The sequence below is a fragment of the Erpetoichthys calabaricus genome, chromosome 6 (assembly GCF_900747795.2).
Source record: "Erpetoichthys calabaricus chromosome 6, fErpCal1.3, whole genome shotgun sequence".
Taxonomy (NCBI): domain Eukaryota; kingdom Metazoa; phylum Chordata; class Cladistia; order Polypteriformes; family Polypteridae; genus Erpetoichthys; species Erpetoichthys calabaricus.
The window spans coordinates 113,460,035-113,481,619 of NC_041399.2; the positions used below are offsets into that span (position 1 = coordinate 113,460,035).

Genomic DNA, 21,585 nt, shown 5'->3' on the forward strand with positions numbered 1-21,585 from the left:
TAAGGGAGAATATATGATATACAGACCAACATAAAACTCTCCAGGAAGTTTTATAATTTTGGAGAGGACTGTCACCATATACAGTATGTGGTAAATTTGTCTTCTGTAGGTAAAAGCATATTCAAGTTGGTTAAAGTATTTACCAATGAATTCTTAAATGGTGAAAATTATTTTAATTAGTTGTACATTTTTAACCTGTTATGTATTTGCTCTTAGTTCATATTAAGCAAAATGCAACCCAAAAAGCAAATTTGATAATTTTACATGTTAATATAACTAAATATAAGAAGTAAAAACTTTATTTATAGATGAAACATGTACACAATAGATTCTCTGACCAAATGTGGCAATTTTAGGCCCTTTTTTATTACAACTAATGTTTTAAATGGCATTGAGCTAGAAACAAAACATTTAAGAAGTTAAAAGAATCAGTTTAGCTTTAATACTCTGTGCTTTTCATTTCCCGATTGGGATTGAGACAATAAATGAAACAATTGATGATCTTTTATAAATTTATGGTGTGATGGATTGTAAAGTTTTGTTTTCTATCACCTGTATTGTGAAATTCAGCTGGAATTCTGCAGTAACTTCACATTTTATCCATTTTCTCAAGCAACGAGAACTTGCCTTGAAAAGAATTGCTGATGATCGTAAGATGTTAGAAGAGAAATTAAAACCTGCCATCGAGCCTACTGATAAAGCCAGTAAGCTAGGAGGAAGAATTCAGACAGCCATGGAGAACGTTTGTATCCTGAATGTAAGTGCTCTGTAAAAGATAACTGTGTATAGTAAATACTGCAAACATTGGAATTAAAAGCACATAATTGCAACATTATGGTTTGCAAATGTGGAATAACCAGTACCCAGAGAGAGATTTTTCACCTGAGTCGATCACTCAGGAATAAACAACAAATGAACCAGCGATGTGTTGTCCTGCAGTTAATAGCAACATATTATTTGCATGTTTCACTTTCTTATTAACCGTGTTTCTGTTGTGCTTGTACAATATTAGATTTTAAAATATTTTGTCTTTAACCTAGAATGTTTTTCTATACAGAACCTTGATAGAGCTTTGCAAATGTTAAGCTCATGAAAGATCTTTTCAGAAGTCTGGCTTTTAGAGGATTCTGTGTTGTTCCTCTAAAATACTCTAAATTGTGATTATTTTGTATATGATTTCCTAATGAGCATCAATTTACTTCACACTCCATTTGTTTGCCCTAAGAATGGTTGCAGCAGTGAAGTGCCGAATTAAATAACCCAGGTCACTCTGCGTCTAGGAACAGTTCCTATGTCTTGGATATGGATTCTCAGCTTTATCTTGGCCGGCTAGGAGGGAGAGGAATCTGTCCATCTGTTTTTTTCCCTCTTTGTGGTATGCCTGGAACATTGACTGTGGAAGGTGCTCACTGACATTCACATTACTTGATTAAATTTCCTTGGCTGGCTGGTGTTGATGTGGGCATACAATAGTTCTTTTTGGAAGTCTTTGAATTTTGTCGAGGCCATTACCCTGTTATGGGTTTTGAGCCTAGCAGCCATTCATAGTAGCTTTATTTAAGTCACTTCCTTTGATCACTGCCCAGAAGTCATAATGTTAAGAGAATTTTTTTTTTTCCTGAGGGCTTGACTTCCATGTTACCGCCATAGTTCATTTAAGTATTTACAAAAATGCTACTGCTTCACTAATGTGTTGATCAGTCTCAGTCATCTGTGGCCTTATCTGGCCTGTGTACAAGATCCTGAGGTATTTCAATGCCTCCAGTTGAGACAGCTTCCTTTCCTTTAATGTATAGAGGGCATGCCACTGTTTACTGATTGAGTAAAATAGAACTCTCTTGATCTGGAGAGAGTAATTCTATCCCCATGTGCATTACACACAAATGTAAATTACATCAACATACTACAGATCACAGTCCGAGGAGGCCACGGAGACAAAAATTTGCAAACAGGCTTGCAACCTTCAGGCCTCTATACTGGATATTCCCCAAATTGCACCTGGATGCCCTGGTAATGAAAATCATAAGCAGGATAGGAGAGTAGATGATGGAATCCTGGCAGAGTCCTGTATCTACTGTACATTAGGGCAGTGCCATGTTACATGACTTAGTCAGCGAGCATGTCAAACTTAAAGACTGCCGTTGCTGGATCTCATTAGTTTGAGGATGTCGGATTACATGAAAAGGAACTGAGGGATCTGAGTGCCTTAGTACTTTTCAATACAGTTAGGAGCTTAGGCAATGTATCTGCTTTTTGTAAAAATCTACTAACAGGGGTGGTAGCTGTACAATTGTTTTCCAGGTATAATGAATTCAGCCACAGTCTTCATTTTTATTTATCTGTTCTGTCATTGTATGACAAACATCCGGCATTGGATAGATAAACCTCTTTTTTGCTTGCATAATCCAAATTACCTGTTTTTTTTCTTGTGGCAGCATTTTATGTATGCATTACACTTCTGGCTATGTTAACTCTACACACACAGGAGCTCACCCCTACAACATGTCCAAAGTGCCTTTGCTGGCTGCTACACTTTTCAGTCCCAAGACCAGGAACAAAGCTCAGTCAGTTTCTCATAAATGCAAAACATATCTTGTAAAAAAAACACTTTTTTTTTCAATTTGCTTGGAATGGATACTGAGATTTTATGAATGCAATAAGACCGTTATTTCAGATTAGTCTTAATCACATTCAGACTTCCAACATGTTGAATTGCCATCCTAATAGTTTGTTCTCTAGTTCCTTGGGGGCAAGCCATTCTCTCTTTGCTTTTTCTACCTTTAATTGGTTCAGGTACTGTAAATATCTGATACTTGATTTCTTTTACTTTTTATGAGATATACTTTATGATGAGTGCAACTCTGTTGCTCCCAAAGAAAATCTCTCAACCCTTCTGCAAATGTTCTGATGAGAAGATTCTTTCTCCCATTCTGCTATTTGCAGTTTATAGTTTATGGAGACTATAAAGCTAACAAGAAGTGTGTATATATACTTTAATAGATAGATAGCTCTTTATTTGTCCCAAGGGGGAATTTTTTTCTTTACAGTAAATACATATTATTCCCAATAACAACAACCTGAAATACACCACAGAAACAATAAAAAGAAAGGAAATTTCTGTCATGGCTAAACATTAAAAGAGCAGTTATAGTCACAAGGAGGCATTATAAAGGTGTGTTTCTGTTTTTATAAAAAGAATTGCAGTAGCGTTTCTTGACACACTTCTGCTGAATAGTTCACTGGCTGAAAGTACAAAGGAGTGTGTCATATAGAGGATGTGCAGGATTGTTCATTATGGACAACAGTTTTTTCTTATCTCCACCGCTACTACATCAATAGGGTCACGAGTGTGTCCAATAACCGAGACTGCCTTTTTAAATAGCTTCTTAAATCGACGGGCCTCACTTGCAGTGATTTTACAGGATTAGCCCACCACTGCATAGTAAATCATGCTGGTCATCACAGAGTTGTAGAACCGGTAAAAGATGTCACTGCCCACATTAATTGATGGGTTTGGTATTCTTCAAATCAAATTTTTTGCCACATACAGTAATTATAAGTTGAAGTATTTTTAAATAAATTGTTTAAAATACCTTCTATGTTCTTGCACCTTACAATAGGACCTATGGTAACCTTGGTCCAAACATGAAAAAAAATGCTTAAACTTACCAAATATATCACTTTTTTTAAGGTAAGAATGTAATCGGAATATTAATCTGCATCTTGAGATTGCACAAATATTGTGAAACAGTTGTACCGTGTCGCTTTAGAAATTAGTTTAAAAAGTTAACAAACTATTAGTGAAATTCCTCCATTTTAAAAGAAAACTGTTCACCTCATCCTGTTGAATTTCTTTTCCACTACCATTACTTTTCACCTGCCAGGAGGATGCTTCCTTCTACCTTGTTAGCAGAACATACAAACTAGAAAGTATAGAAAGTATGGTAATGTAGCATACAAGTGGTGATTGGTGATGCACGTGTAGAAAATGTGAAGTTATGGGCACTGAAGAAGAGGGCCTCTCTTGCAGTAAAGTGGCAGGTGCTTCTTCCACCACTGGAAAACTTAGACATAAATTTCAGCTATCATTAATGACAAAGTACTGGAGACATGTTTACACTTTCCTGAATTCAACTGGAAGAAATGATCAAATTCTGAAGGATCAGATAGGCAGCTTTTATTAGGGTAAGTTTGCTTATTGATCTTATTTTTTGCAGTGTTAAATGCTTACTTAGTTATGCAGAATGGAAAATAGCAGTAACAGTATGGAAATTATTATTTACACATACAACAAGGCACATAATTCAAACCCCTGATGCTAGATTTGTGAAGCAACACCAGTAACAATTGTGCAACCTTGTTGCCCTACACAAGAGCTACTCATCTATACAGTACAGGTAGTCATCAACTTACGACCTATGTGTCTTAAGACAATTTAACTTTAGACCAATACTGCGTCTCACAGGCAAATGACAGTTTTTGCCACACCACCACTGTATGTCGTGACTCATTCATCTCAATGTCAATTTTTTACCTGCTGCAGTTTCCACTACTTTCAGTTACTTTTGTCTTGCAATTGCAGGAAAAAAGGCAATTGATCTCAACACAAAAATTAAGGTGATCAAGCAGTATGAGGGGGTAAGAAAGTGAATGCGATCACATGTGACTTTGTTATCCCATTGTAACCGGTGTTCACTGCATCCTCTGTACTGCTGTGCTCTCGCTTTGAATCCGGTTAACATCAGATGTTTTTGCGTTATAACTCACAGTGTACACTTTGTGCGAACCACCTCGAAGAGGTAATGAAACCACACTGAACTCCTTTATTTGTTATTGTTTATTATTATCACACTGAAATGTTAAAACAGAAAACGAGTACCAGCGTTGTTTGTGCTCTCATAATTCCTCCTCTCACAATTAACACAGTGAAGGCTTGGAGAGGCTTACACTGATGATGTAACATAACACAAACAGAAAGGATTTGTGAAGCTGTTAAAGTTTCAGCACCCATGTGAGCAACAGTAATAACAAAACAAAATAATAGTAAAAAAAAAAAAATCATTTACCTAAAGAATAGATAGAAAAGAAAAGCTATACGATGCGCTAAGAATGATGATAAAAAAAAGGATTTAAAGCAAAAAATATGCCTCAAGGGACTTATTATACAGTACTATACATAGGTCAGGTTTGAATACGTACGGTGCATCCGGAAAGTATTCACAGCGCATCACTTTTTCAGTGATGTCCAATCAACTGAATTTACCACAGGTGGACTCCAATTAAGCTGCAGAAACATCTCAAAGATGATCAGGGGAAACAGGATGCACCTGAGCTCAATTTTGAGCTTCATGGCAAAGGCTGTGAATACTTATGTACATGTGATTTCTCATTTTTTTTTATTTTTAATAAATTTGCAAAAACCTCAAGTAAACTTTTTTCACGTTGTCATTATGGGATATTGTGTGTAGAATTCCGAGGAAAAAAATGAATTTAATCTATTTTGGAATAAGGCTGTAACATAACAATATGTGGAAAAAGTGATGCGCTGTGAATACTTTCCGGATGCACTGTATACTGGTCCGTCTTATGTCCAAATCTACATGCTTATGTCCGGTTTGTCAGAGCTGAATGTAGTCATAAGTTGACAACTACCTGTTTTCAGTTTGCAAGTGAAATAACTTTCCTAAAATATGTCTATAAGTGCAGTTGGCTTCAACAGTGGGCAATCAGGAACACTTTTTTTTTTTTTTTTTTCTCTTCTCTTTCTCTCTTTGGCTACAAGTACATATCCACGGAGAAATGAGCACTTCAGACTCGCAAGCCTACTTTCAGTAGGTCTTCCATTCTTGTGCTTGCATTTTACCGAAGCACTCCTTGCCATAACTTTTAGGTATTGTGTTTACCATAAGTAAGTCGATGAAGGCTATAAACACTTCTAAATTCATGTTCATATCCTGGATATGCACATTTTCAAACCATTTTCTCGAAAGACAGAATTGCTGCAAGCAGCTTCAGACACTTGTGTGCTAATCAGCTTCCTTATTTATGCCTAAGATCCTCCATTTGAACAGGAAGTGTATTCTTACTTCAAGAAAAATAGTTAAAAGAATCAGTAATAAAATAAGTTGTAGTTTCCTTTTGTTATCATATAGATACCTCATAAATGCAGAAGGCATGTTTTACTGCTCCAGAGTGGATGTATTTGGCAAGTTTAAGCCTTTTTTTATGCTTGGACTCTGTTTATCCAAGGCCCAATTGTAAGGTGCAAAAACAGTGGGTGCATTTTTATAATTTGTTAAAAAAACAAAAGAAAGCTTCACTTTAGAACAAATTAATATATATCATGATTATGAAGAAATGCTGTGATGTAACCTTAAAAATACCAAACTTACCCTTTCAAGGAGTGCAGTCTCCTGAGGAAAAAAAAGTCTCCTGTGCTCTTTTATTATATAGTTTCTGTGTTATGAAACTAGTCTAGCCTGTCATTGATGGGAACCCCCAAGTACTTGCAGCACTGGATTATCTCCACTTAGATGTTTTGGAGTACAGTACACCCCAAAATTCGCGGGGGTTACGTTCCTATAGCACCCATGAATTTTGGATGTGGTTAAAAAAATGCCTATTTTCATAGTTTAAGCCCTAAATATGCCCCCAAAACACTTAAAATTAATTTCAAACTCTGCTTAATACATCCATCCATCCATCCATCCATCCATTTTCCAACCCGCTATATTCCTAACTACAGGGTCACGGGGGGTCTGCTGGAGCCAATCCCAGCCAACACAGGGCACAAGGCAGGAACCAATCCTGGGCAGGGTGCCAACCCACCACAGTGCTTAATACATTACCTAAAAAAAAAAAGAATGTAAAGGTAAACCTGTATACTGTACTGCTATGTCTCCCGCAGTGCTAGAATGTAAAATGCCGATGTTACCGCTATATGTACTGTAATTCATGCATGCGCGTTTTCATTGCCAGAAGCCTTAGAAGGTGCAGGGTGTTTAGGCGGCATCTTGAAACTTTAACCCTTAAACTGCAACATACTTGGGGGTTAATGCATCCCTGGACGCCAAATACTTTTTTGCTGCACTTTAAGTAAACGTCACAATTAACAAAGAAAAAGTGAAATGTTAATGGAACACTTTTTTTCATGCAAAGAGCATCACAATTACTGCAACACTGATGACTTTACACAATGCTAATGAACTGTAAAAAGTATTTAAAAAAAACTACTGGAACAATATGTACAAAGCGCAACTGACGGCATGTATGTAAATCACTGAGCCAACTGCACTGCACGCAAGCACACAGAGGTAAGCGCTGACGCTGGCAGGCTAGTCTTAGTGCGGCTTGCAGCAGGGTGTCACGCTCGGGTCACAGAAACACAGGAGATTGTAGAGACAGGAACTTTATTTAAACACTTCAAACAAACATGTCCCTTTCAGAAGAGAAACGAGCTCGGTATGCAGTTGTTTATCCATTAAACAATAGACAAACATCATAGGGGAGCACAACCCCCAACAAAGCAAACCGGTAATCAAACAGCAAATAAAGAATGTAATGAAAACAAATGAAATAAGAAAACAACGATACCATCCCTGTTCCCCTTACGGCGATTGCACATTAAATACAACAAAGCACACAGAGTAAATCATGAAAAAGTTCATGAAAAACGGCAAAGGATGAAATATAATGATGAAAATAGATAGTCTAGAGATCCGCACACTGAATGGGAATGTAAAGATAGTCCTACCGGTAGTTCCTGAAATGGTGAAGACGGGTTCAGGAGTGCCCCTTTCTTTGCAGGATGGCCATGAATCCACTTACAGTCCTCATGTACATAGGCATATGGCAGACAATCCAGACGCACAAAATGATCCAGGACAAAATGAATAAGTACAGGTAACCCAACAGAAGGCAGACAGACAGGAACTTGAAACACAAATTACAAAAACTTTTTTTTTTGCTTTTGGTCACCGGCCCCCTTTTTAAAAGCCGCGCTGACACCCTTTGACCTCAACAGCCCCAGCACCCTCAGCAGAAGACTAATCAGATCCACTGCAGGAACTGCTGGGAGTTGCAGTTTCAAATTCTATTGGCTACTTTCACCATGCCAAGCCACGGTTCTTTCTACAGTACAGTATTGCCACGAAAAAAGCCATAAAAATTGCAGAGGATATTTGTGGTTTCTGCTAACAATTATTAGTTAGGTTCTAAGGAAAAATCCGCGAATGACTGAGGCCGCGAACTCTGAACTGCGACTTCACGGGGGTCTATGTTATGTCCACATCCAATCCCTGAATAGTGACCAGGCATTAAATTATCTGGTGCAGCATAAGCAAATAACCAGTTTCTTGGTTCTGCTGATGATTCAGACAGTTCTACATATTTGCACCAAGAAACAAAGTTCTCTACCTCACTACCATACTATGTCTTATACCTCTTGCTTTTTTCAGCACCCCATTAGTACTGAATCATCTGAGAATTTCTGCAATTGACATGTCCTGGTGTTATATTTTTAATCTGAGGTATTCAGAGAAAAGCAGACAGGACTGTTCATTATGGTGCTCCAGTGTTGCTCAAATCCTTATCAGAGAATCAGTCCTTGAACCACACAAACTGCAGACTTCCAAAACAGTCCATTATCCAGGACACTATAGACTCGGCCACCTGCATATAACCGTTAAATATTCACAAGAAGCAGCACTAGAACAGACCTTTTATGTGGTAATTGAATTTGTTTCTAAAGTTGAATTTCACACTTGGATCTTTGCAAATGTTTACATGCAAATGTAGCCTAATAAAGTGTTGCTATGTAGGTGTAGGCATTATTTAAAATAAGCCCCAAAAAGTGTGATCCCATTCTCTTAGGTCATCTACTTAATTTTTTTCTACAAACCAGAATGAGAGAAGCATTCATAAAAGGAACCATGTTGTGAAATGAGGATTCAAAAATATAACATTCAAGAAAAGTTGATAAGTCCAATCTTATGTTTCCCATCTCCCAGTAACATATAGAGCATATTAAAATTACATTCCTATTATGTAGTAAATGTGCTGTATATTACACAGCATAACCTTAACAATATAATACAGTCGACCCTTGATATACGACCGGCTTGACATGCGAACAACTTGATTTACGACCAAAATTTTTATTTTGATTTACGACCAACATCTTGCGTTACGACCTGAATGCGGTCACGTGTATCCGCTTGCGCGATTGTAAACAAACAGAAACATTCCTATTAATGCGGCACTCATTCAATAAAATGTCAGGTTTGTAAACTCTCTTGGGACCTCCCCCAACTAGAAGACATGCCAAAGTCCAAACTCCGTATGGAAGACTGTTTATCTGTTGCTGGGGCAACAGCCGGCTTAAAGCTGTGCTGAGTCTCTCAGCCAAAGCAAACAGAAAAGATATCGATGGGTGATATGCATGTGATATCCCTGCCCGGCAATGGACAAGCAAGCGTCCACAGTCACGGCAATCGCGCTTCAGGACGCACTTCAGCACGCACTTCAGCATGTCGTTCCCATTGAGTGGGGAGTGGGGGTCTCAGAAGAGTTCAGAAACAGTTCCTTGTATCATCGCAAGGAAATGCTGAGAAAAATTCTCGTCAGAATAACTTGTAGGCAGGAGGAGATTAAAATTAACGCAAAAGAAGCAATTGAAATGATTGCAAATGCCTGAGCGCAAGTTAAAGAAAGTCTTTAAAAAGCCTTCAGTTTCATTATCATTCTCCTCCCTTCCTGCAGCCCAAAGATGTCAAATTAAATGGTGAGTACAGTATGAAATTGTTGTTTCTGGTAGGCTAGGCACTTATTACTTTTTGGTTAGTACATAAGAAAAATTATTGGTGTTTTGGTAAATTATGCACATTATACAACCCTTTTTTTATTATGAAAAGGTTAAGTAAGTGTTGCAGTGGGAGGTTCGGAACGCATTATGGGTATTTCCATTATTTCTTATGGGAAAAATAGACTTGACTTACAACCAACTTGAGTTACAACCAGCCCTCGCAAACGAATTGAGTTCGTAAGTCAAGGGTCCACTGTATATTGTGTTGTCTCTAAGTATTTTGACTGTGATACGGTTGTTATTAGTGTGGCCCTCTACCCAAGCATAGTGGTATTGAAATGAACCAAAGATTGTGAGTTTTTACCATAGACTGTCAACTTTAAATGAAGGATAGTTACATAAAAAAGCAAGTGACTGTTATAGTAGCTGCAGCACTTCTTACATGTAGCCCGCTCCATTTCATAGACCAAGGAACACTACTGCAGTGGATGATTGAAGAATCCTTCATTATGAAGAAAAAAAAATCCTTTTTAGCTGTTGGTTAAATTAAAAACACTGCAAGACTTAGGTGTAGCTGTTTCAAAGTTCACCACGAAAAGTAGATTGAATGAGCAGATATTCAGAGGGTTCACCACAAGATGCAAACCACTGGTAAGCCTAAGAACAGAAATGCCTAGTTAGTTTGCTAAGAAGTACATCAAAAAAACTGTACAGTTTTGGAGCAGATGAGACAAAGATTCACTAGAGTGGTGGAAAAAGATGTGTGGAGAAAGAAGGGGACCTCATGATCCTGATACCACCTTTTCTGTCAAACATGGTGAATGTAGTGTTATGACTTTGGCATGTATGACTGCCATTGGAAATGGTTCTCGTGTATTTTGATAAGGTGACCATTGCTAAAAACGAGATTAATTATGCAGTGTGCAGAGACATCTGCTCAGATTCAACAGAATGTGTCAGAACTAATTGAATATATATTTTACATTGCTGTATGACACTGACCCAAAGCAAAATCGCTAAAGCAACTAAAGAGTTCAAGTCCAAAAGTGGAATGTTAATGAATGCACAAGTCAATCACTTTACCTAAATCTGATTAAGCATGCCTTTCACTTGCTGAAGACAAGAGTAAAGGCAGGATGCCCCCAAAATAACCAGGAACTGAAGATGGCTGCAGTACAGGCCTGGAAGAATATAACTAAGGAAGAAACCCAGCTCCTGGTGATGTCTATAGATTCCAAACTTCAAACAGACATTGACTGCAACGGATTTGCAACCAAGTATTAAAAACCATAGGATAGTTTTATTTAAGATAATATTAATTTGCCCTATTATTTTTGGGTCCTTAAAATAGACGAGACTACATGTAGATGTGTTGCAATTTGTATACCATTCACCCATTTTTTTTTTAATGTAAATGCCCTCTATTTCATTCTGAAAATCTACACTAAAAGCCCATAACCTTTGTTTAATTTCAATACCACTAGAGAGCCACACTAATAACACTTAATTTTGCAGTCCGAATACTTATGGTTTATATAAATTAAAGTTAAAAATGTATAATAAAAAGGATAAATATATGGATGCCATATTTGAAGTTTTTGATTACTTGTTATCTTAGTGGAATGTTAGACTTTTTATTTTATTTTATTTTATTTATTTATTTATTTTTTTTAAACTTTTTTACAGATTCGTCTGCCATCTGGGACATCCATGCGGGAGCGTTTTCCAGCTGATGCTCCACTGAAGTGTGTTATAGAGCACATCTCTGCGTGTCACCCATCCCTTTCCAAGTTTTCTTTGATTCAGGGTTTTCCTAGGAAACACTTTGGTGAAGCAGAACTTTCCTGTTCCTTGCGGACCTTGGGACTTACACCAAATGCAGCACTTTGTGTACAAAGTATTTCTATTAATCCTTCTATAGAAAACATTTGTCGTGATGATCTCCCTAAAGGTGCTTATAGCCTTTCTCAAGAAATGACACAAGCCAGTATACCAGAAGATGATAAAAAAGAAACTGTTCCTCAGTCTTCTGTTAACAGCTACGGTTGGGGCAGAGGAGAAACCTTGGGAGATGCACGACCAGTATTGGAACATAACCCACAGGAGCAAGAAAATATGCCCCCACTGCCACCATCTGCATTACCCGTTTCTTTATGGAATGAGGCCATTGCTAATGCTGGATTAGAAGGAAATTTTCAGCAATTACCTTTGCAGCCCTATCACTGGGGTAAGGTAAAGAAATGCATAGTAAAGTTTAAATCAAACTCATATATTGGTAATAATATTTCTGTTGTCATCGTGTCCCTCTATATACTTATTCATTTGCTTTCCTGATTATGACTGACTTTAAACATGATATCAGTATCCGTTCCCTGACACTGGTCTAAAAATGCATTATTTAATGTTATCTTGTATACTGTGTAAAATGCTGTCTTGATTGACTAATATGTAGGGAAAATGGGCTAATTACTCAGTAAATTATCAATTTTTCCTTCAACCGTGCTGGCAATTAATTAAAATAACAAAATGCCCACAGTATGTAGCTGATCCTCCGGCTAGGACGTTGGATATCTCTGGGTCTACAGTTCTTGAGGGTGATCCCCCAATTAGCTGTGAACCACACAGTTTCACTTGACTGCACAGGTGGTGAACCAGCTGAGGGTAGGGAAGGCTGCAGGGATCTGTGCTTTCCAGGGGAAATTCTCCAGGCTTGGCATTGCAAGCAATCTTTGCTTCCATTTGGGAGATGGGCATCATCCCAACTGACTGGAAAACAGGCTATATATATATATATATAATATATATATATATATATATATATATATATATAGAGTGTGTGTGTGTCTGACTGACTGACACAAACGTCACACAATACGAGGCAGTGAGACAGAAGGACAGCTGCTGTATAGGCTTTCAAATAATCGACGCGTTGCGCAACTAGCAGAACACGCACCTCGGCAGCAGAGGCTGATCTGTCTGCATCTCCTTAGCGTGCATTCAGCTCCCACCCTTCACAACGCGAGCGGGTGAAATGCAAAGTGGCAGGAGCATAGCGCGCATCTGGGGGGGTGGATCGAAGCGAACGAGACCTGATCATCTCGGAGAGACACTTCGACGACACGCAAGATTAGACATTACAACCTTAGGAAGCAAAACGTCATGCCCTACTTACAATTTAAAACAAGTTCGCAGACATCTAACTTAGCAGTTGTTGGAATGCTTTTGGCAGACACACTTCATGTGTTCCCAGCTCTTAAAACAACGACAAGCAGAACACGCAGCTCGCCAGCAGATGATCTGAATGCATCTCCTTAGCGTGCGTTCAGCACCATCCCACTCTCATAACGTGAGCAGCAGATACGTGAAGTGGCAAAAGGACAGCTGCAGTACAGGCTTTTAAATGATCGACGCAAAGCTTGACAAGCAGAACACGCAGCTCGCCAGCAGCAGCAGAAAGACAGCAGGTGATCCGACCTCATCTCCTTAGTGTGCGTTCAGCCCCCCTCCTTCACAACGCAAGCAGTGTTATACGTCCCGTGAGAAAGATTTAACCACGCCTGGGGCAGTAAATAAAGGACAAATATTGTTTTTACAAAAGTTTTAAAGTAAAAGTGAAAATAATACATATGTAACAATTCACATGAAAATAACAATCTCTTTAAATTGTATATCCGGTAAACCAAACCTGGGGGTGGGCGAGCAAAGCCCCCAAGTATGTGTATGTGTGTGTGTATATATATATATATATATATATATATATATATATATATATATATATATACACACACACACACACAGTACACCCCAAAAATTCGCTGGGGTTACGTTCCTAGAGCACCCGTGAATTGTGAAAAACTGTGACTTTTGGATGTGGTTAAAAAATGCTTTTTAATAGCCTATTTTTATAGTTTAAACCGTAAATATGCCCCGAAGCACTTGGCTTAATACATTACCTAAAATATTACCTTAATACATTACCTAAAAAAAGAATGTACTGCTATGTCTCCCGCGGTGCTAGAATGTAAAATACCAATGTTACCGCTATACGTACTGTAATTCATGCAAGCGCGTTTTCTTTGGTATGTGCTGTCGTTTTCTTTGTTATAAGTAGAGTAAATACGTAATAATTTAATTTAATTAAAATACAGTTAAATGTACGGGTACTCACCAATGATGAATGATATTGATGATGATGATGAAGTAGCTGAGCAGTACGATGCAGAGGATTTACAGCTTCTCAGGTGGCGCCTCTTCTTCATGCCTAAGTCGTGGAGGTATTCCTTGGCTTGAGGGATGAAGCACTGGTGAAACCAGTTTGAAGCAAGGATTTTGGTAATCCATGCTTTAGGGTTGTGCATCCAGAAGATAGGCAGCAGGTTTTATTTTTTGTTTTTAAGGGCCCTAGGATTCGCTGATTTGTAGATGAGGCCAGGTTTCATCATGTAACCAGCAGCATTGCCACACATACAGTAATAAGTGTCACTCTGTCCTTCTGTGCCTTAAACCCTGGAGCTTTGGCTTTGTCCTTCATGATGTAAGTTCTGGACAGCATCTTCTTCCAGAACAAGCCAGTCTCATCCATGTTAAAAACTTGTTCGGGCTTGTATCCCTTCTCCTCTATGATGTGCTCTAAATGTCTTGGGGTACTTCTCCGTGGCGGCTTTGTCAGCAGATGCTGTCGGTCCATGTAGAGAGATACTTTTAATATTAAATCGTTTCTGAAAATGATCAAACCATCCCTTACTGGCTTGAAAATCTTAAGGCTCCGATGCTGTTGATGGTCCTGGTTGTAGTTCTTCGGTACCTTCTACATTGTTTCCGGTAGCGAACTGCTGGTACAGTTTCCATGCTTTCTCATGGATGATGTTACCGTCCAAGGGGATGTTGTTCTTCCTGCAGTCGGTGATCCACAATGCCAAGGCAGATTCCATCCTGACGATATTTTTATTCTTTACGGTCGTTAACTTTTTGGCACTATCACAGAAATGTACATATATGGTACTCCAGATCGCTGCCTCATTCTTCTTTATGTAGCGTACAATGCTTTCATTAATGCCATAGTGGCGAGCTACTGCAGCATAACGTTTTAGTTCCTGGAGCAAATCCAGTAGTTCAACCTTCTTCTGGCGCTTAGGCTCAGTGCCAGAAGCCTTAGAAGGCGCAGGGTGTTTCGGCGACATCTTGTGCATTTAAGAATAACAAAATGAATGCAATAACAAAATGGAAAACACAAGGACACTCCGCTGGAGACACGTCAAAGGGCAGCAGTCAATCAGCAGCAAGGAGAAATAAATAATGCTCTCGGATTGGCTACTTTCACTGTCCCAAACCGTGTTACCCTCAGCGGTGGAAAACACGAGCACACTCAGCTAGAGACGTGTCACAGAGCAGCAGTCAATCAGCAGCAAGGAGAAATGAATAACGCTGTCGGATTGGCTACTTTCACAATCCCAAACCACGTTTCCCTCAGTGGTTGCTTCCTGTTCTCTCTACAGCACAGTATTGCCATGAAAAAAGCCATAAAAAAATTGTGGAGGATATTTGCGCTTTCCGCTAACAATTAATAGTTAGGTTCTAAGGAAAAATCCATGAACGACTGAGTCCGCGAACCCTGAACTGCGTCTTCGCTGGGGTCTACTGTATATGACATCTAAGACTGGGCGAAGGCAGACTAGACAAACAAACTTGTAACATATAGGCTGGCTATTTAGAGTTGTAATTTGTCTTAGTACAGATTAGTTTTATGATACCAAGTCTTTATTGATGTCCGATGTGTTGTGGGAGTTGTTGCTTTGTTGTTGATCTATGTTCAAGTGAAGGAGGATTCTTGTGTTGGAGTGCAGTCTTTCTCTTTGCTGCATAATTATTGTCGTTGCTGTGCTGCTGCTTACTCAGCTTACCTTCTTCTGTCTTTTGCCACTCATTCTGGCCCAAAAATTTAGATGCTGAAGTTACCTTCTTGACGTAATGGCTTCCCAGCTGGCATACAGCTTTGACTTGACAGACTGAGAGTCAGCTTCTGTTCTACAAAGAAGAGAGAATTTCACCCATTCAGCTCCTCCAGTGGATGGTGGCTCAGAGGTTGTTAGTTTCTGAGAGAAGATTTTAGAAAGTCATTCTGAACAGTGCCCCAGAGTGCTCCTGTGTGTGTGCAATTCCCAATTATCAAAGCTTCTCTTTTGAGAGATGGGATACATGTGGCTTTAAAGGATGGTTGAACCATGTCCTGATTGGATTAAAGTCATTTCCAGTTACAAAATCGGTGTCTTCTAATAGGTGAGTTATTCTGTCCATTTAGTTGTCATCCTCTGAATTATAGGCCTTTGTTCTTGCTGAAGTCCATTTCATGCCTTCTGGCTTAAGAAGTCTATAGAGGGGCCCCTGGAAAGATGTCAGCTTAACATCTGAAATTACACCTTTGTTATCAGATGAAGTCCAGGCAGATTCTGGAACAATCTAGAATTCAGTCACTTACTTTGGAATGAAGTTGGGAAAGGTACAGCTGGACAACAACTGTTATCTTAATACGCCTGGTGTGCCACTAAAGCCTAGCAGAATGAGCAGTGCCCACTTTGTCCTACATTGGAGTAGCTGCCTCAGACCAAAATAATAAGCTGTATTTTTAAAACTGAAATCATTTAGTCAGTTGTTTAAATCCAAGTAAAAACATTGTTGGAAAAATCATTACAATGGATAACTGGAAAAATCTTGGAACAATTGTAAATTAGTTTTAATAACCAGTAACCCTCCACATTGTACAATATGCACATTTGCTTCTGTCTGTATTCAGTTGTAGTGACAATTCCATAAGAAAATAAGTTTGCCCTGTTATGTATGCATCCTCTGCCAAGTTTTTGATATTAAAAAAGTCAACAAAAAAATAGAGAAAACGTTTCAGAAAAAGTATGAAAAGATTGTAGTAAGGTGTAGATCCAGGAATGGATGTTATGTCATTTTGAACTGTCTTGATTGTATCTTAGAGTATAGTAAAGGCAGAAGAAGCCGAGCATGTACTTGAAAGACCCAGTATATATAATGTTGCTATTTTCCAGCAGATAACCAAAGAGAACACTAAATGAAGAAGGTATCAGGAATCTATCAGGAATCTGTCTCTCCCTAAATGCAACAGTGTCACTTTTTGAAGTGAGAGTAGTAATCATCCCAAATTGATACTCCTACCAAGTGTTCTAAGGTTAACTCAATGACTATTTTACAACTGTGAGTCCTTTTAGCTGTAATTTTGTCCGTCAGAACAACTGGTCAACATGTCTCTTTACCCTTATGTCCATGGTCTTTCATTGGATCTGGACTACAAAATTGAGTAATTGTTATGGTCCCTGAAGCACATCTAAGAAAATATTGAAAATTAATAGATTTCACTTCACTCTCTTCCACTGTAATGTACTTTAGCCTATTTTGCAATCTGAGAGCATCTGGGGTTTCAAATGACACGAACACAACTGAACAGTGATGCAAATGAACAATTTCTGCAATAAGTTTAGTTGATATGAAAGTATTGTTTTTTCTAGAAGAGCTCAGACATTGTAGCTGCAAGCCAAAAGAGGGGCTTTATAGTGATTATTGTGTATGTGGCTAGCTCCTGTGCATTAAAATATATGCATTACAAGTTTTTGGCATTTGTAGTTCATGGATGCTCAAACACTACAAAATGAGTCACTGTAATATCATTGAATTAAAACGTTCGAGAAAAAGACAACTTAGGAGATTCATTCTTGCCTGATCAACCTGTGCCATGACCAGTACACTTCATGTGTCAAGGGATGGGCTCCAGAATTACACCTTTGCAAAACATTTCTTAAAAAGTACCCAAGATCTGACATTGATTACAAAAGAAAATATGCAGTGTATGAGATGATAGGCACAGTGGGGGATTTGTTACTGCTCAGTTAAATCCATTCGCTATGACCCATAATCCAAACAGTCAAAACAATGGAAAAGCATGATGATTCTCTAACATCAAAGAAATTCAGTGTGTAAGTTGATACCAATAATACTGTGTACACAATTTTTATGATGTTGAGGATGTAGTTCCTGTTAATATATCAGAGATTCCAAGTTACCAATTAATATTATGCTTCTTTGGCATTTGCAGAAAACAAGGGAAAGTATGTGCTGCTTTACAAACTACATATTCTAAAAGATGGCACTAATTTTAAGCAAACGGAGATTAAGAGAGAGCATGACTGAAGTATTTAAAATTATTAAAGGAATTAGTACAGTACATTCTAGTTTTTACTTTAAAATAAATTCTGCAACAAGAACACAGGGATATCATTGGAAACTTAAAGGTAGATTTTGTTCCAGTGTTAGGAAGATTTTCTTCATGAAAAAAGCCATAGAAACATGTAATAAGTTACCAAGTAATGTGGTGGAGAGCAGAATTTTAGTGATCTTCAACTCTCAACTTGATGTTATTTTGGACAATCTAGGTGAATACCATGGAATAGCTTGTTGGGCTCAATGGCCTGTTGGCCTCTCGTCACAATTTCATAGTATACTGTTATTCTCCAGACCTGAACCTGTGCGACTATTACCCATTCCCTAATCTGAAGGGCTGCCTTAGTATACTATGCCAATGATAAAGACTTCAAGTCTACTTCAGAAGAGGGTTACCCAAGCAAGACCAAACATTTTATGTTACAATAGGTGTATTATTGTTCAAATAGAAAAATTATAATAAAAGTTTGGTTTTACTAGTTTTTCACTTAATAGATCCTGTTCAAACCGTTTTGATCATACCTCATATCAAAATTAAGCAATTAAGATTCATTTAAGCCAAAATTTTCCATATGTATCGAAACAAGGGGAATTCTACCCATTAGATATTAGTTACTCTATTTGTCCATTAGAAAAAGTGTGTTTTGGAAGAATTTTCTTTTCCAGAATATTGTCTTTGTAGTTGAAAGTTAAATATTTTCAAAAAACTTATACAGGGTTTAAAATTTACTGAAAGGTCACTGTTTACTGAATCCTGGTGTGAGTCTAGGTGAAGCTGTACCATAGAGGTATTTAATCTCCCATTTCTAGCAGGGAAAAACATTCTTTTGGGTTTTGGGACAAAATTATTTTTACTTCCCTTAGTTACATTACAGTGCCTTTTTTACTTTTCATGTAACAAAGTCTATTAAAAAGTGGAAATTCAAAAGTGTTTCCCACATTTGGACAGTTATATCAATATATGTATATGCCTCATGGGTTTTCATAAGTCTATAAACTTGGTATACATTGCTTAAAACCCTGAAACCTTAGCTTAGTTGTTCCTAAAACACTTCTTGAAATTGTCTAATTCTTATGCCTTTGGCTAATTTTCAGCCGACATTTTGCTTGGAAAGCATTGCTTAAGTTAATGTAATAAAACTGTTATATTTGGGCATACCATCTAAAAAATTGTCTTAACTGTTTATAAATTTTTCCAGGTAGAGGTCAGAGACTAGCTGCAGGTGATGATAATTCAAGCTCCAGTGAAGGGCATCAATCGGGAGAGGAAAGTGGTGATGAAGATAACCTACTCTTTGCAGGTAATGGTCTGTTCAGTTTAAAATTCCTGTTTGATTATAGTATTCTGGATGTAGCCTTTGGATGGAAAAATTATTATTATGCTTGTCAGATGTTTTCACCCAGAGCAATTGCATATGTGTTGGTTACACAATTTTATTTATTTAAGCAAGTTTTAATTTTAATTAACTTGATTTTTAAGATTTACAACTCTTGACTCCTTCCCATAACCAGCAGCAAACAGAGGTAGTGGTAGGTGGGTTACAAACGGACTCAACTGGTACAAAGTAAAGGATGCATACTGTCCAGGGCCATCATCCCTAGAATTGGAGGTTTTCAGGACCTTGCTGAGCTAGACAGTGACTCTGATCACCTCAAAACTAGTCCCCAGAAGCAGAAATGTTGTAATAGCAGGGGAGTCAATCAGGTGAATTGAAATACAGGTTTGTTCCAGAAAAAGAGAGTCTAACAAAGTGTTTTGCCTTCCAGGTGTACAGGTGGGAGATTTTTCTGGAATTCTTCACCTGCCCTTTGAGTTGACCCAGTTGTGTTTAAAAAAAAAAAAAAAAAAAAAAAAAAAAAAAATCTAGTTAAAATGCAAAAGTTCTGGTGGAGGTTAAAATTCAATAAATAGAAAATCCATTAAAAAAAGGTTAAAACATTTGCAGGAAATATCTTTAAATCCAATGTGTCTCGGTGCCCCTTTAAAAATCGGACTCCTCTTCGGCTTGCCCTCTCCGGAGCTTGAAGTCCACCAGCAGGTGCAGACAACCTTCTTCTCCTGGCCCATGTCCCCTTTGCCAATCCTATGGCATTTGTGGGAAACCACTGAGCCCTGCTCCACCCGAACCGCTACCGATCCTGGCTTCACCTGGTGCGGGCGCTCTGTACTCCTACCACTGCCGTCTCAATGGCTCCTCCGGGCAAGAGCACATCCAGAGTGTAATGATCACTCCTTGTGACGATGCAGGTCCTGCTCCATGCTCCCATCACTCTTTCAGGGAACCCCACACTGTTGGTAATGTAACCAGATGAGCTGGACAATGAGGACACCAAAACAAGAAAGGGGAACGGTTCAAAGTGCAGATATGTATTTATTTAAAACAGTCAAAGAAAAAAAAAAAGTGTTCAAATAAAACTAGAGCTTGTGCAATCAAAATGTCATAAATAAATAAATCCATTAAAAAACAGTAAAAATGTGGGGAGGTTAAAATCCAATAATAAATCCTTTAAAAACAAGGTTAAATACTGGCTGGAAGCAGGCATTAAAAACAAAACTCTGGTGCCACCTTCAACTGGCGGGCTCCCCCCCAGCTTTCTCCATCCAGCATAAGCATCAGGGGGAGTCGCCCTATCCTGTAGCTTGACTTCTCCCATGGTCTGGAAGTCTTCTGGTCCCTGGCTCTTGTAAGGCTCCACAGACCGAGACTTGGGTTACCCGAGCGACGATGGGCACTCACGCTGGGGCTTCCACCCCCTCAAGCCTCCCACCTTCTGCTGCCTATCATGGCTCTAGCGCGGCGAGCCGTCCTCAACCGTGGTCACTTTGGGTGCTCCTCTGCAAAACTTGGCAGGAGTGACCCAATACGTCTGCCCCGGGTGCCAGCCAAACAACACGCTAGGGCTCACTTCCCAGCTGCCTTCCTTCTTATAGTGAGTCTGCTCTTGCTTGCTCACACCCACACCGGCTCCCAGCTTCCCTTTCTTTCATCAATTACGGATATGGACGATTCCTCACTGTGCACTTAAGCAAGGAAATGCCCGCACCACGTCGCTTCCGAGAACCTCTCTGGCCTCACTACCACACCCCCTCTATAAGCTGCGAGTGCAGCGATTATTTATTTAAAAACTGGCCTTTTCTTCTAAGCCGTGGACCCGCTATACCACACTCCTGCTCCCAAGATGCTCAACAGGAACTACCTATAGCCCCCTCCTTAGCGATGGCCACTAGCTCCTTACTGGGGCTCCACTGCCATCCGTGTTATTCTTCTCCTTGCACCATGCTCCTGCCTTTCTTCTTTCTTTCTTAAACCTCCTTTCACTCTTCTTGTTCTTTTTCTTTTTTCTCTTGTGATCTTGCGCTCCCCTTTTTATATGCTGGGGAGAGGTTGCAGGTGCGATCGTCTGATTGCCACCCTGGGCTGATACTGAGACAATCAGAACGTCTGCACGTACCAGAAAGTCAACACACGGCCGGCTGACCACCTCGCACCACCCTGGAGACAAGCTGTCCTTTCAGACAATTGCTTGTACTTGGTCTACTTCCC

At 38.9% G+C, this 21,585-nt stretch overlaps 1 protein-coding gene across 1 annotated transcript in view; it reads left to right on the forward strand.

Moving 5' to 3' along the window:
- si:ch73-173p19.1 (uncharacterized) overlaps positions 1-21,585 on the forward strand; it is a 156,460-nt gene that overhangs the window by 65,267 nt on the left and 69,608 nt on the right. Inside the window, exons 5-7 of the mRNA XM_028803868.2 lie at positions 614-757; positions 11,489-12,029; positions 19,240-19,341. Coding sequence (XP_028659701.2) covers positions 614-757; positions 11,489-12,029; positions 19,240-19,341 — 787 coding nt within the window. The remainder of the gene's footprint in view (positions 1-613; positions 758-11,488; positions 12,030-19,239; positions 19,342-21,585) is intronic.